Source organism: Camellia sinensis, chromosome 9 (genome assembly GCF_055761805.1).
Source record: "Camellia sinensis isolate YWXY chromosome 9, ASM5576180v1, whole genome shotgun sequence".
NCBI lineage: Eukaryota > Viridiplantae > Streptophyta > Magnoliopsida > Ericales > Theaceae > Camellia > Camellia sinensis.
Window position 1 is genome coordinate 93,086,605 of NC_138969.1, and position 21,499 is coordinate 93,108,103.

At 42.7% G+C, this 21,499-nt stretch overlaps 1 protein-coding gene across 1 annotated transcript; it reads left to right on the forward strand.

Moving 5' to 3' along the window:
• Window positions 1-13,995: 13,995 nt before the first annotated feature.
• On the forward strand, window positions 13,996-18,608 carry LOC145799145 (putative glycosyltransferase At5g03795). The gene is made up of 4 exons (XM_082888693.1): window positions 13,996-14,628; window positions 16,101-16,354; window positions 16,875-17,220; window positions 17,685-18,608. Exons 2-4 carry the CDS (start codon window positions 16,326-16,328, stop codon window positions 18,357-18,359), a joined length of 1,050 nt encoding a protein of 349 aa, XP_082744819.1. The 5' UTR covers window positions 13,996-14,628; window positions 16,101-16,325; the 3' UTR covers window positions 18,360-18,608.
• Window positions 18,609-21,499: the final 2,891 nt, after the last annotated feature.

The window sequence follows — 21,499 nt, forward strand, 5'->3', positions numbered from 1 at the left end:
TTTTTTTGTTTAAGCAAACATAATTTTTTTTTTTCCTTGCATGCATTATACCGGTTTAAAGCTAATAAAATAATGAAAAAATAAAAGTAATTTAAATATGTCAACTGAACTTTTATTTATTCTGGTAGTTGTTCATAAAATATCATAAAATGTGTAATGATAGGTATTATCTAGATTTACATGCAAAATCAAGCTCAAGACAGCTTTTTCAGTTCCTTCTTTTAAATCGTAAGTTATTTTTCTACTATACGATTAAAATTAATGAAGTTAGATTTTAAAATAGATGGATGAAAGAGATATGGGACATAAAATTTGTGTGTATTTTTTCCTTTGTCTTAACGGGTGATGGTTTGGTACTTGAACTGGTAGAAGGGGTAAAATTGATCTAATTTGATTCAAATGAATGTTTTGAATCAAATTAAATTTTAATATATTTGTTTTAATATATTTGTATGTAAATTTAAAAAAACGAGAGTATAGAAGTTGCCACCAATATGTTTTTACTTTGAAATTGACAAAGTCCATGTAACTCAGTTAATACTAATTGTTGTAAGTTTGTTTATTATTATTAACTATATATTATGTATATTGTTATATATATATATATATAATTTAAAATTATAGAATCAAACTAACATATGAGAATGCCAAATATTCGAAAGTTTCTCTATTCAATCTTTTTCTTTTTTTTCTTGTTGCTGAATGTCTCATTGGTCCATATTTTTTTTTAATTTTCGAGGCCTCTAGGTTATAGATAGAGCTCGAAATTTAATTATGATTCTATTTTCTTTCGAATCATAAAAATCAATTCTATTCATGATTTATATTGAAATCTGACCTGATCCATTAACACCGTTACAAGAGAGGAAGAGGACAAAAGATCACAACTCACTTGGCATTGTTGGCACTTTGTGTTAATGAAAAACATTGTGAAGATCTTGTATTTAAAGGCCATTGATGGCACCTGCTCACACACCCGTGTAACCTTCAATAGCAGGGCTTTCCAACAAAGTTCAGGGGCAATTATGTCATTTCAAAAAACATGTATTTATAAAACCATATCACAAAGATAAATAATCAGGCATTGGGCCTACTAGTTGTATAGCACCGTTTGTAATGTGAAGTCTCAGATTTAACTTATACAGAGATGAGTTTTAGGGGTGTAACTCGGGCGGGTTCGGTCGGGTTGGGAGGTTGTCCAAGCCCAACCCAAGTTGTGCTGAGACCTGCCCAAGCCCGAATTGTAACCCGAGGTTGTGTGCCCAAGCCAGACACGAGTTAAACCCGAATTGTCTGAGTTGGCCGAATTGCTCGGATTGTAAATGAATTTTTAGTTTTTTTTTTTTTTTTTTTTTTTGCAGCTATATTATTAAATTATTAAATTTGACTCTATTTACAATTTTTTTTATTTATAGAAAATCATTAATACCATCAAAATAAATAATTTATATAATGTAAGAGAGATGTCACTATAATAGTCCTTGCAATTTATGAGTGAAAAAAAAAAGAAAAAAAAGTAAGATTTTATGTTGTTTGTATATGTAATATATATTCAATATGATTTAACGATACAAATTACTTTAATATCATGTAATGGCTAATAATTTATATATATATATTTAATATTTTTATATATCTATATATATAAAATTCAGGCTTCGGGTTGCTCGGGTTGTTTGACGTCTTTGTCCAAGCCCGCCCAAATTTAATTTGGGCTTCTAAATTTTTGCCCAAGCCCGTACCAAATTTGAAAATATTTTGTCCAAGTCCTAAAAAAATTCGGGCTGAGCTTAGGTTGCTCGAGTTGAGCCCGCCCAAGTTGCACCCCTAATGAGTTTGATATTCTTTGTAATGGTTTCTTTTTCCTCCATTATGGATTGTTGGGCCTAGCTTTGTGGGCTTGGTGAATTGGTTATTAAATTTTGTTAACTTTCTAACTATTATGAATCAGTGGTCGATGATATAAATATTTTTTATAATATAATTATTCTCTTACCTATTGACAAAAATAAAAAAATCACACAGATAAATTGAATAATAAATATAGAGACCTCGCCAAAATTTAGAGAAAATACAAATAGTCTTATAAGATTAACATAATTACGTTAACTTTATTTAGTAAAATTAAATGAATCAAAACTAGTACAAATAATGTGGAAATAGAAGAATAAATAAAGAAGGTGAGAGGGATAAATATGATCTGGATTGGGCCATGGTAATACCGGACAAATTGTGGGCCGAACATATTTGGGCCGTGGTATCCTGGGTCCACCCAGAAGTGATTTTTGCCCGGTTATGGCAAGGGCGTGTGGAACCGAGCTACTTGACCTTGTCGGCACGAAGGCCGGTCAAGTAAGGGTTCTACGGTTTATGCGTTGCGCAGTTGGAAAGCGCGCATCCATAGCTCGGTATTAAGGCTCATGCCTGAAGCTCGGCAGGAAGGCCTTTGGTTGACCGGTATGACCAATCTCAAGCTTGGCTTCGCCGGAATGCAGTCGAGCGCGGCTAGAAAGGAGCTTGGCTAATGGAGCACTTGGGCATGAAGCGCAGCATGACCGTTTACAGCCGAGATGCTGCAGCTCGGCTGCCGTGCTCCCAGTAGAGTGGGCTGGCAGTTGGGTTAGGTGATGTTCAGCAAGATTTGTGCTGACAGATGGAATAGCAGCACCACGTGTCGAGAGATCACTGGGAGTAGATTTGGGGCGCAGAAGGTATATAAGCATGTCTGCGCCCCCCATGCTAGAGATGACACAATTTGGTGAGAAAAACACTGAACACAACTCAGTCCTCTCTCTCTCTATCCCTGTGTGTGTGTCTAACTTGATCGTCGGAGGGGTTTTCCGGCCACACACCGCCGGGTAGCTCACCGCCGTTGTGCTCGCAGGTCGATCGAACAGGCAGAAGCTTGGAAGAAAGGAGTGCGGGCTTGCCTGAATATTTGCTCCCCGCACAATTGGCGCCGTCAGTAGGAAATTTTGCAAGACAAAACCTTGTCTTCGAGGCTCATCTGATCGCCATCTATGGCGAACAACGACGAGATTCCGTTGTCTGCCATCGACGGAGTTACCCCGGAGTCAGGCAGACGGAGAGAAGGACATCCCATCATCATTCCACCGATGGCGGACTTGGAGACTTCTCCGGGAGGACATTCAAAAGATGCGCGGGATAAGCGCGGCAGAAGCTTTGGTCATTCACGGAGTCCAGACGGTCATCGGCGGCGGAGAGAATCGCACGCCAGACGACTGGAACACAAGCTACGGGACCAAGACGCCGTCATCCGGCGAATGGCAGCGGAGACGGAGGATCTTAAGCGGCATGTCAAAGGAAAAGGTGTAGCTGGAGTGGGTGACCACAGTGAGCGCACCTAACCAGGCCGTTCAAGTAGTCAGAGCCAGCGGCGTACTCCGTTCATATCGATCACCAGAAGTTACAAGGTTGGGGATTCCGACGCGCACGAAGAGAAGTCCAGCGCGCAAGATAGTACCTACCGACCCTCACGTCCGGCGACGACGTCGAGGTATTCATATTCTGCTCATTCAGAGGATTTGCAGGCAGTCTTGAAGGAACGGGCTTGCTGGCGGGAGGCTCAGAGGGTGCCGGCATTCCAACGGCTATCCTATGGGGGTCACGCCAGTGAAGAGGTCGGAATGCCTCCACCCCGCCTAGTTGCACCTCTCCTTTTAGACACAGACTTGGCTAGGTTGAGCGCCACTGCTTTCTCCCTGGAGATAGAAATAACACCGCTTCCGACAGGGTTCCACCAGCCAAAGTTCACGCTCTATGACGGTAAAACCGATCCTTATATGCATGTAAGCCACTTCCGACAGGTCATGGCCGGACACAGGCGAAATGATGCTCTTATGTGCCTAATCTTCCCGTCAAGCTTGGGCGAGCGGGGCTTAAAATGGTTTGAGAGGTTGCCGAAGGGGAGCATAGAAAGGTGGCATTAGTTGGCCGAAGCCTTTGTGACGCGCTTCAAAACAAACACCAAAACACCGAAGGAAGTTGACCACCTACTGAGTGTCAAGATGGAACCGAGCGACACATTGAAGGCATACAACTCCAGATATTGGGAGACCTTCAACGAGATTTTGGATTGCCCGGTCAACCTTGCAATCACACAATACAAGCGCGGTCTCTCGGTCAGACATAGACTGCGGGACTCGCTTACCATGCACCAGCCGACATCCATAGGCCAGCTAATGCAGCGCATCAATGAGCACATCTGTGTGGAGGATGATGCGTCGGCATCTACCACGAAAACAACTCCAGCAGTAGCGGACAAGAGGTCAGCTGGCAAAGTGCACACGGTTGGGCAGGAGTCCAGTCGATCAAGTGACCGCACTGAGGAATCGGACCGTGGCTCAAATCGCAAAAATCGGGGTAGGGGACGTCGGAATGACCGGGATGACTACCCCCGGGATGACGTAGCCGATGCAAACAGAAGGTTGAAAGCAAGGACAAGCATCACCACGGTCTTCAAGATTCCAATCTATCGCATACTTAATGAAATCCGTGAGGAGAAATATGTCTGGTTTCCTGCTAAGTTAGGCGACGGACAGAAGGGCTTCAATCCGAGGTACCGTTGCACGTTTCACCGGGAGCAAGGCCACCAGACAGAGGATTGTTTGCCTTTGAGGCAACACTTGGAAGAGCTAGTCCTAGCCAAACACTTGAACCTTTACATTGATGGGGGCGTGAAGGCAAACCAAGCTCCGGTTGATTCGCGGGGACCGGATGACTGAGATCCACCTCCACAAGGGGTTGTTAATGTCATCCACGGCATAGTGGAGCCGGCGCGTGTATGCGAGCTCCGCGGTATGATCAAGAAGGCAGAACACATGAGGGAAGTTTTTTCGGTTCAGCCTGCGATTAAGAGGGGGAAGACCAAAGAAAAAGATGTGATCAGTTTCTCCTCAAGAGACCTAGAGCGCATTCAGACGCCGCACAACGATGCCCTAGTGGTTACACTCCGCGTCAAAGAATTTGATGTCAAACAGATCTTGATCGATCAGGGAAGCTCGATCGAGATCATGTACTACGACGCTTTCAAACAGCTCAAGCTCCAGGATACAGATTTGGCCCCGGCAACTTCGCCACTGGTTGGTTTCAACTCACAGCCGGAGTGGCCTTTGGGAAAGATTATCCTGCCAGTCAAAGCGGGGTCTGTGGTAAAGCAGATGGAGTTCTGGGTGTTGCAGGTGCCATCCACTTATAATTTGATCCTTGGAAGGGGATGGCTTCACGCTATGCAAGCCGTAGCGTCGACCTATCATCAGGTAATGAGACTTCCCTCGGTTATGGGGGCAATTGAGGAGATTTGGGTCAATCAAGTCATGTCGAAGCAATGCTTCGTGGCGGTCAATAGGAGCCGAGCTGCCAAAGGCTTTGTTCAAATGATTGAGGGACCGGAAGACCGGGAAATCCTTGACGATGTGGGCACCAAGGCCGAGGACAAAGCTGTCGAGGAATTGGTGGAAGTGCGCATTGATACAGAGCATCCAGACAAGTTCTTCTTGCTCGGCTCAAGCTTTACAGCCCAAGAAAGGACCGACATGGTTGAGTTTTTGATGGCCAACGTCGAAGTCTTCGCATGGTCACCTTACGACATGCCCGGTCTCGATCCGAGTTTTATATGCCATCATCTCAATGTTTTCCCCGGAGGAAGTGAAGAACTTGCTTGAGGCGCGAGCAATTCAAGAAGTGCACTACCCTCGGTGGATTTCAAACACGGTCGTGGTGCCCAAGAAGAATGGGAAGTGGCGAGTTTGCATTGACTACAAGACCATCAACCGAGCTTGTCCGAAAGACAGCTTCCCTCTGCCTAGAATAGACCAGCTTGTGGACTTGACGGATGGACATAACAGGCTCAGTTTCTTGGACGCCTACCGTGGCTACCATCAGATTGCCATGCATGGGTCCAACCGAGAGATCACCTCGTTTACAACACCAAGGGGATTCTTCTGCTACCGAGTCATGCCTTTTGGTTTGAAGAACGCCGGGACAACTTTTCAAAGGATGGTGACCAAGATGTTCGCTCCTCTGCTAGGCCGGACAATGAAGGCTTATATTGATGATATGGTGGTTAAGAGCCGGCATCAAGAAGACCATTTGTCCGATTTGGCCGAGATGTTCGCCATTCTCAAAAAGCACAAGCTACGCTTGAATGCGTCTAAGTGTGCCTTCGGCGTGGGATCTAGAAAATTTTTGGGTTTCCTAGTCACGAACCGAGGTATCGAAGCAGACCCTACACAAATCCGAGCCGTGCAAGAGTTAAAACAGCCTAGCTCGGCTAAGGATGTGCAGCATCTGGCCGGAATGGCCCGCCATGCTTAACCGATTTATAAGCCGGTCATCAGATTGCTGCCGCCCTTTCTTTCAAGCCTTGAAATCAAAGTTCTCATGGGATGAAGAGTGTGACCGGGCTTTGGCCGACCTCAAGGAGTATTTGTCTTCAGCGCTGTTGTTGGTCACACCGAAGCCCGGAGAAGAACTCTACCTTTATCTGGCCGTATCGCAGCACGCAGTTAGCGCGGTGCTTGTTCGGTCGGAAGGAATCAAACATCTACCCATCTTCTACGTCAGCAAAACCTTGCTACCGGCAGAGTCGAGGTACTTGCCGCTGGAAAAACTTGTGTTAGTTTTGATGATGGCTTCAAGGAAGTTGGCACACTATTTCCATGCCCATACCATCATCGTCTTGACCGAGTTCTCTCTCAAAGCTTTGTTCGAACGGGCAGACTTCTCCGGTCGGATTCTTAAGTGGGCGGTCGAATTGGGACAGTTCGATGTGAAGTTCCAGCCACGCACTACCATAAAGCCCAGACTTTGGCCGACTTCGTTGCTGAATTCTCACCTGGAACTCATCCGGTATGCCCGGTCGATATTGCTGTGGCAGATGAAGAGGAGAATGCAAGCTTGACCGAAATACCACAACTCGGCGGCATTGGCGACGTGGAACTTGCGCGCCCTGCCGAAGCACCTTCAGTTAATACGATACTATAGCCCGGTGATGCGATAATGGAGTTGGGTATCACTGACCAACCCGCTTTGTCCGACACCACATCACCGAGGAGGGAAGAAATGGAACCGCTCAGCACAGAGCCTGCGGCCGGCATAATACCGCAACCTGGCGATTCGCCTACAGACTCAGGCATTATGGAACAACTTGCTGAGTCCGGCGCCGAATCACCAAGGGGGGCTGAAGTGGAACCGCTCAGCACGGGACCGGAAGCCGAACAGCAGAGCAACCGTGATCCCTTCAACCTTCAGGCTTCTCAGGACCCCTCAGAGTGTTGGAAGCTCTTTGTCGGCGAAATGTGAAAACTTTTTGTTGATGGAGCCTCGAACCGTCACGGTGCCGGGCTGGGTATAGTTCTGATTTCGCCAGACAGACTGACTATTGAACATTCTATCACCCTTGGCTTCTCCGCATCCAACAATAAGGCCGAGTACGAGGCGCTATTGGCCGGTCTCAAGAGCATGCTTCAGATGCAAGCATCCGAGCTAATGGTTTACAGTGATTCCCAGCTTGTGGTTAACCAAGTTTCTGGGGTTTACGAGGCAAAGGATGACAGAATGATGAAGTACCAAGCTCTGGTCAGAGACCACATCAAGCGATTTTAGGCGATCAGGGTCCAATAGATTGGCCGAGAAGAAAACGGCCGAGCAGATGAGTTGGCCGGCCTTGCTTCTATGGTCGACAGCACATCTCCCAACCCTCTTTTGATTGAATTCCTTTCGAGGCCCAGCATTGAGGAAATCGGGTAGACCGAAGTACTCTGCATCGAGCTAGGTCCTTCTTGGATGGACCCTATCATCCTCTTTCTCAGAGAACGGACCCTTCCAGCCGACAAGAAGGAAGCACGTAAAGTGCGGGTGAAGTCTGAGCGGTTTTGGCTCTCTCCATCAAGCCTTTTATACAAGAAGTCTTTCACCGGTCCATACCTGAAGTGTGTGCATCCGAGCAGCGTTGAAGTCTTCCTTTATGAAATTCACGAAGGCATCTGTGGTAGTCATATAAGGGGCAGGTCCTTGGCTTACCGAGCTATTTCGCAAGGCTACTGGGGGCCGTGCATGCAAGCTGACGCCCAAAAATATGTTCGCAAGTGTGAGAAATGCCAGAAGTTTGCCCACCAGATCCACCAGCCGGCCAGGGAACTTCTTCCCCTCACCAGCCCTTGGCCCTTTGCGATGTGGGGGCTAGATATAGTGAGGCCGCTCCCAACAGCACCAGGCAACCGGAAGTTCTTCATCGCAGCCACAGACTACTTCACCAAATGGATTGAAGCGGAGCCTTTGGCAACAATCAAGGAGAAAGGCGTGAAGCGGTTTTTCTGGCAGAACGTGGTCACGCGGTTTGGCGTCCCCAAAATTCTGATCTCTGATAACAGCACCCAGTTTGACGGTCGCCTATTCAGAGGGTTTTGTGAAGATTTAAAGATTGAATTCTACAACTCTACTTCGGCATACCCACAGTCCAATGGCCAAGCCGAGAGGTCGAACAAGATCATACTTGATCGGTTGAAGAAGCGGCTGGAAAAGGCCAAAGAAAAGTGGGCTGAGGAACTCCCCAGCATCCTTTGGGCATACCGAACAACCCCGCGGCGGTCTACCGGGGAAATTTCATTTGCATTGGCTTATGGCATGGAGGCAGTCATACCTTTGGAAGTCGGCATGCCCACCCTCATATGTGAAAGTTTTGAACCCGAGCTGAACGCCGAAGCCATTGCCCTTGAACTAGATCTAGTGGAAGAGCGTCAGGAAAAGGCTCTCATCCATGTCGCTGCCTACCAACAAGAGCTCTCAAGGAAATACAACAAAACAGTGCATCCCAGACCATTCAAAGTAGGTGATTGGGTCTTGAGGAAAGTTATGGGCAATACCTTGGTGCCAGGTGAAGGCAAACTAGGGCAAATTAGGAAGGACCCTACAAGATAACCGGTCTGGCGGGCAAGGAGGCATATCACTTGGAGGACTTGGATAGTAAAGGCATACCCCGGCCATGGAATGCAGCCAATCTCAAGCTGTATTATTTCTAGCTTTAGCTTTTATTTTGTGCAAAGGAATTTTTTGCCTTACACTTCATGTAATATTCATTTTTGTCAATATATAGAAGCGACTCATCTTTGCCCCAGCATTTTTAATGTTGCTTTGAGTTTTGAGATTCTCAACCGAGATGATTTACTGCGGTTGAAAGAGTTGATGTTTTGCTCAACTTGAGATTTTCAACCGAGATGATTCACTCCGGTTGAAAGAGTTGATGTTTTGCTTAACTTGGGTATTCTCAACCGAGATGATTCACTCTGGTTGAAAGAGTTGATGTTTTGCTCAACTTGAGATTTTCAACCGAGATGATTCACTCCGGTTGAAAGAGTTGATGTTTTGTTCAACTTGGATATTCTCAACCGAGATGATTCACTCCGGTTGAAAGAGTTGATGTTTTGCTCAACTTGGGTATTCTCAACCGAGATGATTCACTACGGTTGAAAGAGTTGGTGTTTTGCTCAACTTGGGTATTTTCAACCGAGATGATTTACTCCGGTTGAAAGAGTTAATGTTTTGCTCAACCTAGGTATTCTCAACTGAGATGATTTACCTCGGTTGAAAGAGTTGACGTGCTCAGTTGTATCTACTACCGAGATGCCTTTGCCGGTTAGTTAAGTTAAGTAAGATGGTTAATGTTGCCAAAGTATTTTGTCCGGTTGAGGTTACTCAGCTGACCGTGCCAACACTTCAAGAAAATTGAGCTTTTTCATTGATGAGAAAAATATGTACAAGAGGCGGGGCAGGCAGCCCGGTTACATGTGCAAAGCAAAAATAAAGAAAAACTAAGAAAACTACACTAGGGGGGAAAGGTTAGTGAATTCGTCGCCAGCTTCCTCCAGGTTGATCGGTGGGCTTTGATCTCGGACACCGGTCGCAGTTTGGCTGGGCTGCTCCTACTCTTGGCGGTCCTCTCCCTCAGCATCTGCCTCGGTTGCTCCTTCAAGTCCTTCCTCGGCCTCAGCCTCCAACGCGTTGAAGACATCGTTGGCATATGGCACGAGATAGGTCGGTAGGAAAATAGTTGGCGGAGAGGCAAACACGTCGGTATCAGGACCTTGACCGAGCTGTTCGCAGGCAGACTTCCAACCCGCTTTGAAATAGATATCTTGGATGGCGAAGACCTGCTTCTTATAGCTGTCCCCGACCTCCTTAAAGCCGGCGTTGTTGGCGTCTTCGCACTCCTTCTCCCTTGACTCTTTGAGCGCGTTTAGCTCGGCCTAGAGCTCATCCCGCTTTTTCTCGGCGTCGCCAAGTTGGCCGAGCAACTTGGTGTTGTCAGCGTTGGCAATCTGCAGTGAGGACTTTGCTCAGCCACGCTCAGTCTGAAGGCTTTGGACTTGGCTGGCAGTGTCGTTTGCCTTTTGTCGCAGTCGATGGATGCGCTCCATGACCAAGTGTTGCTTCTGAATAGCCTGCAAAAAGAAAATTTGATTAGAGTGGAAACCGTGCAAACACTTGTGAAAATTTGAGTAGAAGTTTGATACTCTTACCCTGGTCATGGACTTCACGGCCGACTTCACCAGCCGGGTGTCTGGGACATGGTCGCTTCCGACCACGTCGCTCGGTAGGAGAAGGGCCTTGGAGAGGTCAAAGGCGAGGAGATGTTCTTTGTCGCCCTTCATGGAGGTCGTTGCCGGGATCTCCTTACCCCGGTGCTTGAGCTGCGGTCGCCATGTCGGTGTTGGGTCTATGGTGACGGTGGGTTGCTCGCTTGTTAACTCTTCAACCAACTCGGTAGAGGGATCTGCGCGAGGCCTTTTCCCAGCTCGGCGGGCTTCTTGGCTGGCTGGGGATGGCAATGCCACCACGGCACCACTTGATTGACCAGTAGCATGAGCGCGGGTGATGACGCTCGGTATCTCGACAGATGTTGCAATGAGGAGGTTTTTGATACGGCTTCGTTTTGTCATCTCTTCTTCCTCGGTTAACCGGATTAGGGGCACGTCCGGTAGTGTTGGGTCTGGAGGAGGTGACGGAGCACGGAGAAAGTCTGTGACTTTACTCCGGCGTGGAGCAGAGTACCCGTAGGTTGGGGTGTAGCCGAGCAGCTCGTTGCAATCCCGGTTGCTATAACGGAGCACGGCCCTGATGGCTTCTTCGTTGGGATAGTGGTAGTTGGCTTGTAAGGCTTGGATTGCTGCAAAGGAAAGAAAAGTGTTAAAACACAGAATATGGAACAAAGGCAATTGACCGAGCAAGTCGGCACGGCTTACATGTGGATCCGAAATACTTGCTAATGAACCAGCCCAGTATATCGGCCGTCTCATTGTTGCCAGACACCCAGAAAAAGTCGTCATCGTGTAAGTCCTTGTCTGGGGTGTCGGTCACTATTTTTTCTTTGCCCGGTCGAATTTTTAAGTAATAGGCGAGGCCGTCGCCTGTATGCCCAAGTGTGTACTGTCGCAGTATCTCGGCTAAACCTAAGTTGGTCCCTAGCCGGTTATTTAGCTTGTGAATGCCGTTGATTATTTGGTAGGTGTTGGTTGATACTTGTGTGGGTGTTAGCCCGATACGGCGCAGGAATTCGGTCAGCAGAGGGTTGACCGGGAAGTGAAGGCCTCCCTCAACGATGGAAAGAACGGTGAAGGGGCACTAGTCTAATCTGCCCCAAGGAGTTGTCTCGATCTCGGCGAGCTCTAGGTGAACATCTGTCGGGATACCGTAGTCTTCCCGGAATACGGCCAAGGCAGCCGGGATGTCAACGAGGAAGAAAAAGCGCCCCATGTGTAGCCGGCTGGTTTAGCTCGGCTGAGGTGGTTTGGCAAAGACTGGTGTCTGGATAGCTGCTCGGTCTTTGAGAGCCTCTATTTGGTCAGTGGTCCCCTTGGACTCTGCAAGAAAAGGATGGCAATTGTAAGTGTGAACGCAGTCGCGCAAAATGAGCTTGGCCTTAGCTCGGTCGTAGAGGATGCCAACCACCTTGGTCGATAGGATGAGTCAAGGAGCTTGGTCGCTTAAGCGGACCAGATTTTAGCCCAGTTTAGCGACCGAGTTCTCTGCCTACTCGATTTCTCCTAAGGTTTTGACAGACTGGTTATTTGCTGGGTCTGAATGATTTTTTGGATCAAAAAAAGACCTAGAACCCGATCCGCCCCAGATCTTCAGTGTTCATCAGGGAAAATGAAGAACAACAAGAACAGCGACGCGAATAAGGGCCAGGTGAGGATTTGGGGTAGGATACGTCCTAAAATCTACAGATTTATGCCCTAATATGTGCAATACCAAGTGAAATAGTAAAAAGGGGGGCTTGAAGGACTTACCAGTTGAAGACAGTGGCTCCTCCTTCAAACACAAGCTCAGAAACGGCAATGGAAGAATGGCACGAGCTCTGGGTCGTCGAAGAGAATGGAGAGGCAAGAAGAGTAGGATGAAGGAAGCTGGGCATGCTTTTAAGGTGGAAAAACTGCCAAAAATTTGAATGCAGACGGACGCGTTGGTTGGCCGCTTGAGGACCAATCGGCGCATGATACGTGCCCCCATTAATGGCGGCGACAGAGTTGAGGGGACAAGAAGGTCATGTGAGGCGTCGACCGAGCAAGTCAAGAGACAGGAAGGTCAGGCGAGGCGTCGACCGAGCAAGGTAAGGGACCGAGTGCGGAAATTAGCCCGGTTTGCCTCTTGCAAATTGTGAACCGATGAAGAGTTCATCCCGGTCGGAACAGGTAATCCCGGTCACGCTAGCGCGGACGGAATTAAGGGGCAATTGAAAGGGAGAAATATGATCTGGATTAGGCCATGGTAATACCGGACAAATTGTGGGCCGAACATATTTGGGCCATGGTATCCTGGGTCCACCCAGAAGTGATTTTTGCCCGAGTATGGCAAGGGCATGTGGAATTGAGCTACTTGACCTTGTCGGCACGAAGGCCGATCAAGTAAGGGTTCTACGGTTTATGCGTTGCGCGGTTGGAAAGCGCGCATCTATAGCTCGGCATTGAGGTTCATGCCTGAAGCTCGGCAGGAAAGCCTTTGGTTGACTGGTATGACCAATCTCAAGCTTGGTTTCACCGGAATGCAATCGAGCGCGGCTGGAAAGGAGCTCGGTTAATGGAGCACTTGGGCATGAAGCGCAGCATGACCGTTTACAGCCGAGATGCTGCAGCTCGGCTGCCGTGCTCCCAGTAGAGTGGCTGGCAGTTGGGTTAGGTGATGCTCAGCAAGATTTGTGCTGACAGATGGGATAGCAGCACCACGTGTCAAGAGATCACTGGGAGTAGATTTGGGGCGCAGAAGGTATATAAGCATGTCTGCGCCCCCATGCTAGAGATGACACAATTTGGTGAGAAAAACACTGAACACAACTCAGTCCTCTCTCTCTCTCTATCCCTGTGTGTGTGTCTAACTTGATCGTCGGAGGGGTTTTCCAGCCACACACCGCCGGGTAGCTCACCGCCGTTGTGCTCGTAGGTCGATCGGACAGGCAGGAGCTTGGAAGAAAGGAGTGCGGGCTTGCCTGAATATTTGCTCCCCGCACAGAAGGATATATATTTTAATATAAAACATATGACAATATTATTTTTTTGATTAATACGATTAATAAATTATTGATAAAAAAGACATCAAATATAATTTTAAACAAAATTTAATATAATTATACTAAAATTGTCTGGTTGATTTTATATATTTTTCAAACAAAAAGTTAATAAATATAAATTAATCTAATAACCATATTAAACACAAGGCGTGGACTTCATTACCGTATTGAACATTTTTCAAAACCCACTTGCAAACAAAACAAAACGATCATACTCGCGCTCTCAAACACTTACTCGCTACGTGGACGATGAAAAGGAGCAAGTAAGCTGTTAATTGCACTTGAGGAGTTCACGAAAAATAAGTGGGGAAAGTAAACATATTTATGACATCATCCGCGGTAGGAGATTTTTGGAAAGGGCAGAATTGAAAATAAACAAATTAACAAAAGAAGAAGAAAATTGGATTCACATATTGCATGTAATAAAAGAGAGCTCAAAAACAGAGGAACATGACGCTTGGCTTGCTGGGGCAACCATCTTTCACCAATTGTTGCTCTTTCTCTTCACTTTACCAAGAAAAACAGAGAGAAAGTGAGAGAGAAAATCCATAACGCTCCCTTAAAAAAACCAAAACAAAACAAAAACAGTTTGTATCTATCTATCTACATGTCTATATAGAGAGAGAAAGGGGTGAGTTGTAGAGGGAGAGAGAGAGAGAGAGGGAGAGAGAGAGACGTGGGGGATGGGGGAGAAAAGGCTGTGTTCATGGTGGTGTTTACCATCATCTTCTTTAAAGCTTTTTGGGCTGATTGTTCCATTGATTTTGGTTTCTGGGTTTGTGGGTTTAGTGGGTCCGAAGAACTCCAATTGGGTATTTGATTTGAACAAGTTGTATCCATGGGCATGGAATTCTGTGATTCCATCATCATCATCATCATCATCTTCTTCTGCAATGTTTGTAGGACTAAAATCAAACTCAACTAGAGATTCAGTTTCAGCAAAGAAGGAGCATTTAGATGCAGTATCATCATCAGATGAGTCCATTCTTTACCGCTCTTCTCCTCCACCACTTCCTATTGATCCCATTCACAAAACCCAACCACCTGTAAGACCCTATTCCCTCCCTCTCTCTCTATATCTATCTATCTATCTATCTATCTATCTATTGTATGTGTAATTTGTTTATCAGTGCTTTTTTTATTATAAAAAATCAAGAATTCATTTTTGTGTTCATGTGCATATAATTAAGAGAAGAGTATGAGGGGCGAAGGCCTCCACTGTGAAATATAACTGTTTGTCACAATATTTTAAAAAATATAAATATTTCATTCCTTTACATTCTTTTCTTATTTTGTAGCAGAAAAAACTTTTTAATCTTATTAGTGATTGTTCTGTGGTGTTTGAATTTTTTTAATGTATATATATATAATTTATATATTATATTATATATATCCATATGTATTTATGTATATGAAGAAAAATACGGATAATTAAATTCTGACTCTATCCCTTGTACATATATATATATATATATGTATTTTTCTTTGTGCTCTCTATCTATCTATCTATATGTATGTATAGATAAAATTCTTGAAAGAAAAAAATTGGGGTAAAAACCATGGAGATTCAGTCAATTTATATAAAATTGTTTTCTGAGTTAAAATAAAATAAAATAAAATAAGGATCAAAGAATTTTTAGTTCAAGAGTTAAAATAAAATAAAACAAAAGGCAAAGAATTTGGGTGAGGCAATGTAAGGATCAAGGAAGAAGCGAAAACGAGGGCGTTTGGATTGGAAGACTGTCATCACTAATTAGTATCACCAATTCACTCCTAATTACATAAAATGGATCATATGAAGGGGTAAGCCCACACTCCTCGCTCTATCTCTCTATTGTCTCTCCCATGTCATTAGGCTAGATTAGAATAGCCACTGACATGGTTGAAAAAAAAAAAATTATAATTCAGCCTAATCTTTTAAAAAAAATTAAATTAGTGATAAATTTTATAAATATTAATAATTAAAATTATAAACTATTCCACCAATATGTAATTATTTTATAGAATAGCCACTGACATGTAATATTTCCATAAAAAAATTCTTCTAGAAACAAATTTAGTAAATATTATTATTTACTGTGAAGTGCTTTTTGTGTTCTTTTATTATTTATTATTTTATTTTTGGATTTTACGACAAAAAATGGCAGGTTGGATGAAGGTTGGGACGCTCTATTTGAATCCTCATTGTCTCACAATGACCTCTCTAAATTAATCTCTCTATTTGATTGATTGTGTGCTGAATAGGAGCTTTTGAAACCAGAATATATGAGATATTTAGACAGATGATTCCTTTGATTAGATTATACATGGGCTTTGCTCTGCTTTTGAAATCATCAGAGAAAAATATATCATTATTATTACTTTTTTTTATTATTATTTAGAATATCATCTCTGCTGTTGCACAGTGATAAAAAGTGTTAGCATGGCATGACTAAGACTGGTGTTCAAATCTTGCTGTGTGTCAAAAGAAAAGAAAATAGAAAAAGAAAATGATTTTTTCTGTATATCAACTCAACAGGTTCAGAAGAATGAAGCGAGCTTGAATGCTACCACCATGAGTGCACCTCAAATTGTTCCTTCCACAAATGAGTCTCACACTATCCCCCTGAAGGTGGAATCGACATGAAAGCCTAGCAATTTAAATAAACTAGAAGCCAGTCTCGGACGAGTTCGTGCTGCAATAAGAGAAGCGAGAAATAATGGAAATCAAACACACGATCCTGAGTATGTTCCCGGAGGTCCAATGTATTGGAATGCCAACGCCTTTCACAGGTACCCTTTTTAAAATTTTTATTTTTATTGTCATGCTATTCTCCATGTTTTTTTTTTCTAGGAAACATGTAATCCTCTACTTTTGTTATGGCTTTGGACACTGAAAGAGAAAAGTTTTCTGTTATAATCTGAGTAATTTCATGGAATGGGACCCATTGGAGTGAGTCATTCCAATAAAAGGATTCAATTAATTATAGACACCTTATGTGGATCATTTTTCAAGTTAATATGAAGCAATAATTTAAAGTTTGAAAGGATCCATCGTTTTCATTTTGTGAAAACAGTTTTTCAAAATTAATTTGTGTTTCCTATTAAAGGGATGATTTCGTAAAATTTTCTCAAAAAGAGAATTTGGAAAAAAAATTTCCAAGTGTTTTCAAGCACCAAATAAAAGAAAACGAAAATGATACTTTTACACCTTTAGTAGTACACAATGGAAAGTTAATGCAACAACTACAAATTCCCAAGTTTTGAATATATACTTGGAACTCTTACCATTGCTTCTTCTTTGCCACTCAAGGAGCTACTTGGAAATGGAAAAACAATTCAAAGTATTTGTCTACGAAGAAGGAGAGCCCCCAATTTTTCACAACGGTCCATGCAAGAGCACATATGCAATGGAGGGAAATTTTATTAACCATATGGAGGTTAGCAAGTTCCGCACAAGAGATCCTGACAAAGCCCATGTCTTCTTCCTACCATTCAGTGTGACATCGATAGTTCACTTCATTTATGTGCGTGAGTCCCATGATTGGGCTCCGATGAAACAAACAGTCAATGATTATGTCAATCTCATTGCGCAGAAATACCACTATTGGAATCGAAGCCTTGGGGCCGATCATTTCATGCTTGCTTGCCATGATTGGGTAAGGAATCATTCTTTTGCTTGTATTACTCTTGCATTACGAAATAATATGTTGTGTACGATTTCTCTATCAACAGTGCTACTTGCATATGATTAAAACACACAAAAGTGCATAGAAAGTGCACTGTGTGATTTAGATTTTTTTTAAATATAACCCATGTAATACTCAATATGAATCTTAGTTACACATTATACTTTGTGTGTTTTATGTGCCTGGATTTTGTGCAACTATCAATTCTTTCTATATACTGGTAAATTATATACGGTACACAAGTAGGACAACCATCTGGTTTTATCCCAATGGCTAGGATTAGTGTTCCTCATTAGGGGGTCATGTGTTCGACTTTCTATTTGCTCTAATGTACCCAAAAAAAGAATCCGCTTTCTATTTGCTCTAATGTACCCAAAAAAAGTATCCGAATGACTCAAAACAATGTTTTAATTTTTTGCAATGTTGTGCTGCAGGGGCCAGAGCTTTCCTCTTCCGTTCGTTACCTATACAAAAATTCCATTCGGGCTCTATGTAATGCAAACACCTCGGAAGGATTCAAACCCTCAAAAGACGTATCATTTCCAGAAATCCTTCTCCCGGATGGCACGACAAATCGCTTACTTGGAGGTCCATCCCCTTCGCAACGCCCAATCTTGGTTTTCTTTGCTGGAGGGGTCCACGGACCAATTAGGCCAATTCTTCTCGATCATTGGGAAAACAAGGACAAAGATGTCCAAGTTCACAAGTACCTTCCCAAGGGTGTTTCATATCATGGGATGATGCGAAAAAGCAAGTACTGCATTTGCGCAAGCGGTTATGAAGTAGCAAGCCCACGAATGGTTGAGGCACTCTACATGGGTTGTGTTCCAGTACTCATGAAGGACCATTACGTGGCACCATTTAGTGATGTTCTAAACTGGAAGTCGTTCTCGGTTGAGGTTTCGGTGAAGGACATTCCGAACCTTAAGACTATTTTAATGGGAATTTCTCAGAGGCAGTATATAAGGTTGCAGAGGAGAGGGCTGCAAGTAAGGAGGCACTTTGAGGTTAACTTGCCTCTGAAGCGGTTTGACGTGTTCCACATGATACTTCATTCGATCTGGCTTCGAAGACTGAATGTTCGCGTTCGTGACTTCGAAGAATCATGAATATCGTTCGATGAATTGAATTGAACTACCTGTCACTTCGAATTCGTTGAGGAAGGGGCCAAGTAAGTTGTGTAGAGTAACTTGTGTTGATTTATGAAATTTGTGCAATTGTATTTATTTTTCAGAAATTAGTTTAGCATTTTAGGCAATAATTTATGATCTTCACTTATTTTGTTTTTTTTTTAGGTGGAAAGAGGACTAATTATTAGATAATGCTCAGTTAAGCAGCAATATTATTTCCTTTAATCTCTCTGTGTGTGTGGGGGGGGGGGGGGGGCGTTAGGATCCTCTAGAGTAGAAACCCTACATTGATCTCCTAAAGTGGAAGATCCAATGGCTGAAAATAAAACTCACCAAAACGACGTCGTTTTGGTGAGTAAGTTGAAAAAACAAAAAAAAAAACAAAAAACAAAAAACAAAAACAAAGAGAGAGAGACAAGAAGAGAGAGAGAGGATCACAAACTCTGCCATGGCTGGGTTTTCAAATTTCTGAGTTTTACTTCCCTTACCCCTTCATCTTTCCTCTCCTCTTCGCTGCCCCGCCGCCACCGGACACCGCCGATTTATATTGGCTACAACTCTTGCCTCTAATACTGTCAATATCTCATCTGGGTCATAGCTACAATATACATGAGAGTTTTCCTTCCGGAGTCGATTACAGACGATGATGACTGCGTTTTTGCTAAGGAAGAAGCAAAACTTAGCCTTTTAGATAAAGATGAAGATTCCAAAAACAATTTCAAAATATTCAAGACAATGCCTTCCTTTGATGATTCTGTCTCCTTGTTAAGAAGCAAGTAATGGAGTCAAATAAATATCTATATGATCTTTGTGGCATTGCTCTGTATAATTAAGGTTTAGGCTCTGCTTGTTTGTTTCTTGGGAAATTTGAGATTAATCTTACATGTCTATGTCTTTTGTTCGTTATTATTTTGATTTTGTAGCTTTGGTGTTTGTTATTTGTCCTCAGTGAAAATCACTCCCAAATCAAAGCAAAACTCTCTCTCTATATATATAAATCAAAACAAATAAATATACAAACGATTTTATCAAAAAAAAAAAAATTAAAATCACAGAAGTGGGTTTAATGTGGGTGTAATCAGAGAAGAAGAATTGCTTTGTAGGATTGCTTTGTAGTTTTTAGAGAAGAAGGAGGGGATTTGAATCATCATCAAGTGCAGAAATTATTAAAAAAAAATGTACTTTTCTCAAATCCTTATATAACCACTCATCAAGTGCTCGCCGGTGAAGAACATAGGTGACGATCACCGAAGAGAGAATGAAGAAGAGGAGAGGGAAGATGAAGGGGTGAGGGAAGAAAAACTCAGAAATTTGAAAACCCAGCCATGGCAGAATTTGGAGATCTTCTTCTCTCCCTCTTCTTGTCTCTCTCTCTCCCCTTTTTTTTTTTAACTTACTCACCAAAACGACGTCGTTTTGATGAGTTTTATTGTCAACCGTTGGATCTTCCACTCTAGGAGATCACTGTAGGGTTTCTACTCCAGAGGATCCTGACGCGGGGGGGGGGGGGGTGGGTCCGATGGAGTCATTGTGTCTGCTCTAGTCAGTCCCATTAAAACTGATTTTGTTGGTAATGGTGTCATGTTTTGACCTAAAATTATTATCATCAACACAATTGTTTAGTGGTTGGAACAATGTGATGTTTGTGATAGTTTTTCTTACAAAAATGTTTAATAGCTCTAAATTCAGAACTCTAGGGGAGTTATAATTTGTCTTTTTCCTCATGATGATTTGTCTTTTTCCCTTTTTTTTAACCCTTGCCAGCTATGTAGAGCTCAATTTAGCGCTCTACACCTAGTGCTCTGTACCACAGTCGCTTTTCTTGTTTCCATTGAGTGATTATTGACTACTGGATATATACTGTCTCAAATCAAAAGTTCTCTCTTGGTGTTCAATTTATTTTGTTTGTTGCACTTTGAACTGGTAGCTTATGGCTTCATTCTATTTTTGTATTTTGTATCCTACTTCCAGTTTATGTGGTAAAAATAACAAAATATATTATTGTGAAAGTTTTGCTGATTCCATTAAGTGAGCATTGACTAAATATTGGTAACAAAGGATAAGTTTCTCTAGATGTTAGAGATTGGAATAATATTGTCATTACCATATCAAGATTTATGAAAATTTTCTCTATTTTTTTTGACTTGTTATAGTGCAAAAATTCATTTTGTTTTTACCATACCATCCCACGGCACATGTTGATTTGACACGATTCTTATATCAGTTTTTGGTCATATCATAGGATTTACACTTCAAAAGCAAAATTGACTTTACCAAATTTGAAGCTGAATCTGCCAAACCTTGTGGGTTTGGAGTTTCTCTATAACATGCTCAATTATAGTTTTGACATTGTAATGACCACTAGAGTTGCCATGATTTTATAAGATGGAAATGTTATACAAATTAATGATTTAATAATTATTATTTTTATTTATGAATGTGACATACAATAATAAAATTTGGTATTTAAAACATGATCTATAATAATAATTTGAAAGTATATTACATTAATCAAAAAAAAAAAAAAATTATTAATTTATGTTATATTACTTGTATAAAAAGTAATTTGACTTCGGCCACCCTATGACACAAAATAAAAAAATAAGTAATCAGCGGCGAAAAAATTATACTAATTTGGCTTCGGCCACCTTATGAGACAAAATAAAAAAAAATAAGTAATCAAAGGCGAAAAAATGAAGATATGTAGAGGAGGGTGCGGGCATGTCCTACAGGAATCCCCATGTGAACATTTATATGCAGTTAATTAGTGGGATTTGGGATGGCTGCTGTGCAGGTGCACAACAGCTACTGTTGTGTAGTCAAATAGGTCTATTTTGATAGTTTGAACCGTTCACATTTTAGAATACATCAAGTAGAGCATACACTAGTTATTCGGATATCGTTTACCCATTCATCCACTCACATTTGTATTTATTTTAATACTTTAGATTACAGTTATTTATTTTTGTAAATACAAATGTGAGTGGATGAATGGGTAATGATATTCGATTAACTTAATTTTTTACAAGTATGTTCTACTTGATGTATTCTAAAATGTGAACTTTCGGATTATCAAAATGGGTTTCGAAATGGGCTCATTTGGGTACACAACCCGGACA

Coding starts and splice junctions, on each gene's coding strand:
- LOC145799145 (XM_082888693.1), top strand. CDS start 16,326: ATGTATTGGAATGCCAACGCCTTTCACAG. Junction 16,355..16,874: donor AATGCCAACGCCTTTCACAG/GTACCCTTTTTA, acceptor TTGCCACTCAAG/GAGCTACTTGGAAATGGAAA. Junction 17,221..17,684: donor TGCTTGCTTGCCATGATTGG/GTAAGGAATCAT, acceptor GTTGTGCTGCAG/GGGCCAGAGCTTTCCTCTTC.